General features: G+C 37.3%; 3 protein-coding genes across 3 annotated transcripts; 2 read left to right on the top strand and 1 right to left on the bottom strand.

Annotated features, from left to right (window-relative positions):
* The first annotated feature begins 552 nt into the window (after positions 1-552).
* Positions 553-2,877, top strand: LOC116138149 (L-cysteine desulfhydrase-like). The gene is made up of 2 exons (XM_031423896.1): positions 553-2,063; positions 2,775-2,877. Exon 1 carries the CDS (start codon positions 687-689, stop codon positions 2,052-2,054), a length of 1,368 nt encoding a protein of 455 aa, XP_031279756.1. The 5' UTR covers positions 553-686; the 3' UTR covers positions 2,055-2,063; positions 2,775-2,877.
* A 659-nt stretch (positions 2,878-3,536) lies between these two features.
* Positions 3,537-5,248, bottom strand: LOC116139072 (diacylglycerol O-acyltransferase 3-like). Its single transcript, XM_031424749.1, has 2 exons — positions 4,808-5,248; positions 3,537-4,500 (listed from the first exon to the last, which is right to left on the bottom strand). Exons 1-2 carry the CDS (start codon positions 5,192-5,194, stop codon positions 3,760-3,762), a joined length of 1,128 nt encoding a protein of 375 aa, XP_031280609.1. The 5' UTR covers positions 5,195-5,248; the 3' UTR covers positions 3,537-3,759.
* A 317-nt stretch (positions 5,249-5,565) lies between these two features.
* LOC116139193 (PSME3-interacting protein-like) lies at positions 5,566-8,176 on the top strand. The gene is made up of 7 exons (XM_031424857.1): positions 5,566-5,857; positions 5,960-6,034; positions 6,307-6,364; positions 6,731-6,786; positions 7,096-7,158; positions 7,518-7,586; positions 7,866-8,176. The coding sequence occupies exons 1-7, from the start codon at positions 5,801-5,803 to the stop codon at positions 8,121-8,123; spliced, it is 636 nt and encodes a 211-aa protein (XP_031280717.1). The 5' UTR covers positions 5,566-5,800; the 3' UTR covers positions 8,124-8,176.
* The last annotated feature ends 2,236 nt before the right edge of the window (positions 8,177-10,412 follow it).

Raw genomic sequence — 10,412 nt, 5'->3', positions numbered from 1 at the left:
CCGCTGTATCATCTTTAATTATCCCGAGGAGATGGAGCCTTAGCAATCAATTAGATTGAAGTAATACACAATAAGAAGTGGCATGACCATCAAAAGCAATCAAATAGTTCCTTAAAGTCAATTCATACACTGTCCACTGTAAACTAAACATTAACTGAATTTTCAAATCAAACCATACAAAAACATTAAAGAAAATTTCTCAATTAGGGTTTTGTTGAGAAAATTTGAGTTTAGTGACAGAGGTAGACAATAATTTTTCAATAAAATGTAAAATACATATCTATGATTCTCTTGATTTTTTTATTTTTTAGAAAATCCAAAACCATTATAATTTTTTTTTTTTTAAATCATCAAAATATTTAGATGTCACGAACGCTATATAAACTCTTAACAATCTAAACACACAGTTTAATAATTGGTAGTTTTATATTTAATGGGAAAAACACATTCAGTATAAAGACGTCACTTTGTCTAAAGTAATCACGATACACGGTGTAATTTTATCCCTCCTACTAAATCCGACGTTTGTAATAAAATGATGTATACAAGTACCATCTCCAGCCAACGATAACGATGCATTTCACTCACTCCAACACACACGCACAGCGCCACTGCAGATAATTATCCCTAGACTGTGAAATCATGCTTTCCTGGTTTCAAAAACCCTAACTGGTTACAATTCAGATATGGACCAAGAAGAATCTCGAAACGGTGATTTCGCTCACTACAACGACCACCACGTCTCCAAGAAACCCAAACTCACCCGCTTCATATCCGAACCCGAAATCCGCGACGAATTCTCGCACCACCGGTCCGGCATCGCCCGTATTAACAACGGCAGCTTCGGGAGCTGTCCCAAGTCCGTGCTAGCCGCGCAGCAAAATTGGCAACTGAAGTTCCTCCAACAGCCTGATGATTTCTACTTCAACACTCTCCGCAAGGGAATATTACACTCCCGTACCCTCATCAAAGACCTCGTTAACGCTGATGACGTGGATGAAATCTCCCTTGTCGATAATGCTACTACCGCTGCCGCCATCGTCCTCCAACAAATTGGACGCGGCTTTGGTGAAGGGAAGTTCAATGGAAACGACACCGTTGTAATGCTCCACTGCGCATTCCAGGCCGTCAAGAAATCTATCCAAGCTTATGTCACGCGTGCTGGTGGCTCAGTTATCGAAGTTCAGTTACCATTTCCGCTGATTTCGGAGGAAGAAATTATCAGAGAATTTAAGAAAGGGTTAGAAAAGGGTAAAGAGAACGGTAAAAAAGTTCGGTTAGCGATAATTGATCATATTACGTCAATGCCATGTGTTGTGATTCCTGTTAGTAAATTGGTTAAAATTTGTAGAGAGGAAGGTGTTGAACAGGTTTTTGTAGATGCGGCACATGCTATAGGTAGTGTTAAAATTGATGTTAAAGAAATTGGAGCTGACTTTTATGTTAGTAACTTGCACAAATGGTTTTTCTGCCCACCATCGGTTGCTTTTTTGTATTGTAGAAAATCGAATGTATCCCCTGATATGCACCACCCTGTGGTTTCTCATGAGTTTGGCAATGGGTTGCCAATAGAGAGCGCATGGATTGGTACTAGAGATTACAGTGCCCAGCTTTTAGTACCTTCAGTTATGGAGTTTGTGAGTAGGTTTGAAGGGGGAATTGATGGAATTATGACAAGAAACCACGAGCAAGTACTGAAGATGGGGAGAATGTTGGCAGAGTCATGGGGAACAAATATTGGCTCGCCGCCTGAACTCTGTGCAGGGATGATAATGGTTGGCTTACCTTCAAGGTTAAGAGTTTGGAGTGAGGAGGATGCTTTGAGGTTGAGGGAGCATTTGAGGGTCCATTTTGGGGTTGAGGTCCCGATTTATTATCAGCCACCGAAGGATGATAGTGAGGGTCATGCTAGGGATAAGGATGGGGTTATAACGGGGTATGCCAGGATTTCTTATCAGGTTTATAATGCATTGGAGGATTATGAGAAGTTTATGAATGCAATAAATATCCTTGTCGACAAGAAAAAAATTTGCAAAATGCTTATTTCAGAGTAAAATGATGAGGTATGATCTTCATCCTACCATGGAGTTGTGTGTAAAATATATAAGCATAATCAGTTAGTATGCTCTGATTTTTTCATTGGTTCCACTCTTCTTGTGTAGATTTAAATTTATGTCTCTCGGGACTTATCTAGTTGCAAATAATTTCTTGGCGAAATTGCATTAGAGGTTAATGAAGCAACATTGAATACTTTAGTTCTCGTTTGTTCTGCATTTTTACAAAGAAATCTCTGCTTTTCATATTTGATATAGCCAATAAACTTGACACATTGTTGTGCAAACCTACTCTACATGCCATATTGTTACTAACTCAAATAGCTTGGACTTCATTGAACTGAAGTCCATCTCAAATATACTGGACTTCATTGAGCTGAATACCATTTCCAGTAGCTAGGACTTCTTTTTTCTTATTGGATGCAGAATAAGTCATATGAGATTTATCTTGATTCATGACAAGAGGTATAAATGGTTAAGAACCATTTAATATTTTAAATCCATTATGCCCTTTCTTGGTTTTGAACAAATTAGAAGAATTCTATAAACAATCAAACCTCAAGTTATGTTGTGGAGGATCTTTGAATAATCGTCTTATGAGAGTGTTTGACTGCATTTGTCATGTGTGTAGATTTGTATGTGTGTCTAAGGTGCAATTTACTGACTGTATGTGGTAATCGATCTAAAGTATCTTTCCTGATTTTCTATATTTTTTGGCAGTTGGATGTAAACAGATGGGCAGCATATTGGGGACTAACATCTGTTTCACCAGTTATTTTGCCCTGTCTTGGTTTTCTAGTGACAGAACTTTGAACCCTCCACAGTCCACACCCTGGCTAAGTGAGGCTGTTTTATGTGCTCATCCTAAACTTAGAAGTTATCCTGCAAACCTTCCTACACTGATCCAATGTGCAACTTGGTGTAGCTTTGTTATTCCGTCTCTGTATTTCATGACAATAAATGTACGCAGGCTGGCATTTTAAGTAGTTCAGTTGCCTTTGCACGAATTTATTATTATATGGACATCTATCAGAGAGCTCCGTTCTGTGTTATTTGGTTGTTTTTGCAGGGTTGCTTCATGGGCATTTTAGAAGGTGTTTCAACGTAATTTTTTATCAATTTATAATAATTGTTCCATAGTTTTCAGCAAGGAATTGCTTTTGAGAAACTGTATTTATGAGATAAATTTATATGACCTGCACTGATGGTAACATCGTAAAATTGATATAAATCTTGTCAATATGACCGCAAATCAGGGGTATTGTTTGTAATATGATGCTACTAAGTTCTCCTTTTCACCCCCAAAATGATAGATGTGAAGATAAATAAGGCAAAAAAAGAAAAGTAATTGTTCACACCAATATTTTGACTAACAGATCAGTGAAATTTGAAATCCCTTCATAGATATAAATTACCATTGGGACAGTGAACTAACCTACAAAGGAGGAAAATCTTAACTGCGATACTTCTAAGTGAATATTCGAATTTAATATTGTATTACTAAATCTAAATGTACAAAGAGCATTCAACTCAGAGTTGACATTTTTGGCCAACTAAAAAATTTTAAAAAAAATCAAAATAGTGAATTCTTCTTATGCAAAGGACAAAATTTGAATGTTAGAAGCATTATACATCAACAATCCGGAGACAGTAAAACTATTCTGAAAGCTTATATGAACAGCTCCGATTCAGTGAAAAGGTATTGTCAAGAAAGAGCCATCCCATACTTGTTACTCTTGTCTTTGCCCAGAATATCTGCAAGAATAATGTCCACATCTTCCAAACCAACGCCAATGCATAAAGAATTGATTGAAGGTATAAGCATCCTCGTAGCTTGATCTCCATTGGGAGTATCTACAACTCTTAGATTAGGACCATCCTTGCATTTTCCCATGCATTTGCACCCGGACACAGCAAACTCTGCGCCAAGCTTACCTCCAAATTCTTGCAACAAAGCCTCAGCTCCTAACTTTTTGCATTTGCCACCCATACAAATCTCTATTTTCTTGGCCGATGTTCCCTCTGCAATGCTTTCTGTTTGCTCCTTATTGCAGCCATTAGAGCTGCTGCATTCACCCCCACTTCTATAATTTTGAGAACTCATATCTCCAATTCCCAGCGTTTCCTCTGATTTCTCTTGTTGAACCAGTGAGGCACGTGTACCTGACGTTGCTACTTTTATCTTTTGTTCTGCTTCACTGTTTTTTGATTGTTCGAGAACATTACTTCTCAAGCGGATCATGTCAATAACCTCTCCATTTTCACTGCCGCTGGACTCGGATGATGAACTCGATGATGAGCTAGATGATGACTCAGATTTTTGCTTTCCTTTTTTTTGTCTCAAGGTATTCTTAATTTGGGCTTTCTTCTCTTTCATCGTTCTCTTCAATTCCTTTTGCTCTGTTCTCAATTGTTGCACCTGTGCTTGCAGAACCTCTACCGCTCCCTGCATTGAAGATAGATGATTACATTATTTATTTGTATGTTGTACATATTATTGGTCGAGCACAAAGTAGATTTGATCTAGTAGGTGATTCTCCCATTGAGCAGATACGAAAGATTATACTCCCAAAAAAATACAATACTAGACTTTATATTTGCTACAGATGAGCATAATAATACGTTATCTACTATAATCAAAACTTAATCCCATAGATTTAGGTATAGTCGATGAAAAATATGCCCAAAAAAATAAAGAATAACGAAGAAGCTAAAGCACCAAAACTCAAAAGGAAGCAAGTTCACTTTCGTACCGAAATCTTTTCTTCATTCACCAAACTATTTCCATTCTCAATGCCGGAGGTCTCAAGCGAAAACAAGGACAAGTCTTTTGACATTTTTTTTATAAACTTCAATTTCTTCTTGACTAGCTTAATTTCAGAATTGTTTTCCTTCTCTTTCTTCTTGAATTGTTTGATCGGCGACACATAGTACTGTTGATGTTCAGAATCAGAAAACTGAGTATTCAATCGTGCCAAAAGTTTTCTGGGTCTCTCTGAAACTTTGAAATCTCCAATACCCACGTGGCACTTGGTCGTAAACCGGTTACTGATATCGGAAGGAAAACGTAGAAGCGAGTGTTGAACAGTCCTCGTCGTCTCCATTGCTTGGTTCAAAAGCCGTCCACCCCGTGTCGACATGACGTAATATTAGTAGCAGTTCCTTACTTCCTTAACCGATTCGGAACGAAAGAGAGGGAGATTGAAACTAACTGAAAGATTAACGTGGCAATAGCTTATTGGTGCAAGAAGAGGTAAGGCTGACGTGTAACTGCTTTTGTCTAGAACCTGCGCACTCGTGATAGTTTCAGTTCGCCACACTCCTTTCCGGTTTTGACATGCTTTTTAATATAATATAAGCGGTACGATTATCACCCTTAATATGGACGGTTCAGATTGACCCACCGTGGCTGCCAGCTGGCGGATCATTTTAATTTCAAAAAGATCAAAGCATTAAATTTCGGGGTTAATTAAATTGAAGCGACTTAACCAATTGTAGATTTGTAGGCCCTTAATTTGAAGGAGCCCGGCCCGCGCATGGTCTGAAAGCACGCATCTTCGACCACGTGGCAAAGAAACTCTCAGCTACCAAATCAGACGGACATCATTCATGGAGGTGTATTCACCTGATACAGCTTGAAGCGCATGCAGCACCGAATGCATACTCTACTTGTTAATTCTGAACCTTGAAGCTTCGAAGCTGTTATTGATCGGGAGCTAGTTAATTGAATTAATCTGATTTTCAAAATGGCCGAAGAATCGACCCCTCCGATCAGGTTGATGAATTTTGTATCCGAGGATCAGGTACTTCGGATTTTAATTAAATTAATTTATTACTCCTCTGTAAACCCTAATTATCATTTTTCTCGATTGTTAATCATGCGTTTGGTGGATTAACTGTGACAGTTGGATCAAGCAAAAAAAGCAAGGGGTGAACGAGTCGAGGATGGTACTGCCCAGAGAGATAGACCTCTCTTCGAGGTTTGTTCACTTCATTTTTGCATAAAAACTTCCTCTTTCATGCTAATATGTTTTATTTTGATTCTGTTTAAGCACTTTTGTTCTTCAATATATGTCAGTTTGCTACACTTGCTCAATATTTTATCATTTTAGACAAGTGTTAATTATTGGGGATTTTTGGATTCTAAAGAATTGCTGATTGCATTACAACATTGACTCATTAATTTTCATTGGAGAAATGCGCCTTTTGATTTATAATGGTATTTTTTTTTTTTTTTTTTCACTTGATATAGATTTTGAAGGAGAACAAAGACAAAAAGGATGCAGAATTTAATGAACGCTTCAAGCATAGTAAGTGTTAAAGAGTCTATCATTTGAGCTACAGTTGGTCTTCTTTGTTAATGGTCAATTAAATAGAGTGTGCAAGTTTTTACTTGGAGGGATACCTCTGTGTGTGTTATATTGCTAGTCAAAGTCAGTTTTTGCATGTCTTTATATATTGTTCTACATGTCATTTCTGTGCTCAGGTGTGTTGAGGGTGCTTGTTTGTAAGGAACATGTAATTTGAAGACCATGTTTTTGGATAACCCTATGAATGGGTTGTGGTTGAGTAGTCTAGCTACATTACTGCTAAGCAAATAGAATTATGCATGGTTTACAGATCTCGAACATTAACTTGCAAGATGGAATGAAGACTAATCACTTAACTTATTGCAGGACCACCCAAAGCCTTGGATGAAGACGAAACTGAGTTCCTTGATAAATGGGAGATGGTGAGACTATTTTAAGATAATTGGTTATATAATTCTTCTAGAAATGCAACGAGTGTTTTTCCTTTCAGAGAGTTTTTGCTGTTCACCATGTCTGCTAATACCCAGTAAGACATGTTGTCATGTTTGGTTGACATTTGGACCATAATTGTTCATTATTTTAGGTTCTTACAAGTGATATGCCAAGCTGAATGTTTTAAAAGATATAAAGTTAGAAGTAATTTTCTTTCTTGCTCAACAATTTCTTGTTAGACAAACATCCAAACTCATCTATGCTTCTTTAACTTTAGTATTTATATTTTTATCTTGCAGTCTAGGAGGGAATACGAGCAACAAGTGGCAGATGAAGAGACCCAACAACTGCGGAGTTTCCAAGTAATTTTCTAACAAATCTGAATTCTTAGCAATTAGTGATTTAAACTGATATTGCTAAGAATTTTATGATGCATTCTGCTATATGTTCCTATGTGGATGCATAATTTGTTAGGTTGGGTATTGTATGTTCAATCCATAAAAAATTAGAACTGGCTAATATATGTAGCCTTGGTCTCTGTTTATTGTGTACTGGATTAAAACCATCCTGTTTGTCTTCCAATATAAATGTGCTCTTCAGCAGTGTGTGAATACTAATCCTAATATTTTCAATGGCCACAAGCAGCTGCATGATTTATGTCCAGGATTAATGTTCACCTGATCCTTCATTTTAGACAGTTTTCCGATTGTTTCTTTTTCAGGCAGCAGTTGCAGCACAGTCTACTATTGTACAGGAACTGAAGGAAACAGCCCCTGCTCCTGTGGTCCAGGTTTGTATTCTAATGTTTGTGTTATTTTTCTTGACAACTTCTTAGTGTGCTTGTTCATGTAATGATTGACTTACCTTCCAGGAAATGTAGCAATTAATAACTGAGGCAGAATTAGCTTCTACAAGTTAAATAATTTGGTAGAGCCTTATGTTTGTCGGGATGACTTGGTCCTGTGATGTAGAATTGTTTAGCTACTGACCTGGATACATATCTATCTGATGGTATTGTCAGAGGTTTAGTGTTGATTCTTTTCTCATTGCATCTTAATTCTGATTCCAGGAACAGAAACCAACTGGGAGGAAAAATCCGCCCACTCGTCCGTTAGGCATGATAATAAAAGTCAAGCCACAAGCAAAGAAAGCGAAGATAGATCATGGAAGTGTTGAAGAACATTCAGATATGGTGAAAAAACCTGATGTTAATACAGAAAAATCACCAGATCCTATGAAAACATCTAATGGTGATACTGCTAACTCTAACGATGTAGCAAAAACATGTCTAGTTACATACAGTGATGAAAGTGAAGATGATGATTAGTAGTTCAGTTTTCCTATATGAGGACAGTAGTGAGTTCTTTAGTTAATTTTTTCAAAATCATATACCTTAGGTATTGAACCATTCAAAGTTGGAAACATCTAGCATTCTTGGTAATCCAACTTCCACGGTTCAAGCAGTCAGTTCATAACCTCACAAGAGCCATTAAAATGAAGGATATATGCAAGCGATATGGTGTATTTTGCAGATTCAGGTAAAGAAATTCATAGGAAAAACTCGTAGTTGAAGTGCTACTGCCTTGAACTGTTGCTTAGGAGGTATAAACCCATGTTTAGTGTTGGTCAAAATATCATGCTTTCATTTCTCTTCTAGGCAATCACGTCTGCTTCCTTGATTGTGTATAAACGATGAGATACCACCGCTGTAATTCGGGGATTTATCACTTGGTCTAGTTTATTCAAGAAAAATGCTACGAACATCGACATTTTGCACATAATTTTTACATTGAACGACGTGTCCATTGAATCAGACAAACCACTTATCACGTTAACAAATATTTTGCGAATGAACGGCCGTCCATTAAATATAGATGACTGTCCATTGTTATTGGACGATCGTCCATATTTTATGGACGGCCGTCCATCTAGAATGGATGCTTGTTCATAGTTTAAACTAAAAAAAAATTGGCATAAATTGTTTATAGACGCCCGTCCTCTTATGAGGACGATCGTCCATAATTATGGACGGGCGTCCACACTGTAAAGTTCAAAAAAAAAATTAAAAAAATTTATGGATGCCCGTCCATTGGACAGTGGATGGGCGTCCCTCACTGCTTAAATGGACTACAAAATCTGCTTAAATGGTCCCTCACTGCTTAAATGGACTACAAAATCTGCTTAAATGGTCATTGCATAAACATGTTTGTTCAGTTTGGAATCTGCTTATGACCCACCTACTAAATGGACTACAGAATTTGCACTGCAATTAATCAATTTTCATCTTTCTTCTAACCATTTTCATTAATTCTGCTACAATTACATATCCAATAATGTTTATCCTATGCATATATAACATACATGGCGATAAAATTTGCAGCATGAACTTTTAATACACATGACACTGCCATTGAGAGTGTCTTGTAACAACTGAGAAATCTTCATATATAATTTTGAGCTACTTTTGAAAATCAAGAAGCTCAAAAATCATTGATCCAGTTAAGGCTGTGGACATAAGTTATGAGCCATATGGAGCTGATGTTGCTACCTTCTGTGACCTAGAAATGTCATGATTGCCAGCAGGTTTGTTGGCCAATCAACGTTTGTAGCGTTTGAGAACATATGCCAGATTCTCTTTTCCCTTTGGGAAAGCCACATCACCAACAGCAGTGCCTGTTCGTCCCTTTCAACAAGATATAGCAGTTTCTACGTCCTTAATGATGTCTAGAAGCATCGTTGCAGTTGTGCATTTCCCTCTTCCTGGTTTTGCAGTAAGAGGCAACATGTTTGTTCAGTTTGGAACAAACGAGCTCCCATCCCTCATTGCAGTGCAGATCCTCTTGAGGTACTCTGTTTTAATCAGTTTTGTTTGCTTTTGAATATATTTGTGTGGAAACTTATAAAGCAATGAACATGTTTGTTTAAATGTTTGACTGAATTCTTTTAGGTGCATAGATACGTTATTTGGATTATTTATTTTAAAAAACTGTCATAAATTTAATGAAATTTTAATAATGGACGCCCGTCCATTGAACACCTGTCCATACAATATGAATGAGAATCTATTAAATATGGATAAGCGTCCATAAATGTTGAACGATCGTTCATTCACTAAAGACTTTAGTGTGGTCGCGTCTGACTGGTTGCCATATCCTCCGATATAAAAATTCGGTGTAAAATTTTGGTGTCCGTAGTATTACTCTATTTTCAATCGCCTGATCGGCTTCACGCATATCTTTGGATTTTGAAGTTTGAACAACAGCTTCTAATGCTGATACAGTGATACTGATAAGCTCCGCCTGTAGGGTTGGGAGTTGGGACATAACAATGCAGCCCTTTATGATTCTGGCAATTGGGCTGGACCTGTAGTCACTACACACACAGCCCACAATATCCTCATTCGGCATTGCATTGTGGTAATTGGTAAAGATGGAAGAAAAGTAAGTTACTATTAAGCCCACCTACAATTGGTGGGGAAGGTAATCAGAATAAATATTAATCTTAACATCTCCGAATTTTCTCCACATATTAATGTTTCAAAGCCGGACACTTTGAAGCACTTTTGGACATGTTTATCAAATCGTGTATCGTATTATATATCAAAAACTTAATTTTT

Source organism: Pistacia vera, unplaced genomic scaffold (genome assembly GCF_008641045.1).
Source record: "Pistacia vera cultivar Batoury unplaced genomic scaffold, PisVer_v2 Contig11, whole genome shotgun sequence".
Lineage (NCBI taxonomy): Eukaryota > Viridiplantae > Streptophyta > Magnoliopsida > Sapindales > Anacardiaceae > Pistacia > Pistacia vera.
Note: the sequence above shows the minus strand (reverse complement) of the source record. Positions and strands in the feature narration are given on the sequence as shown.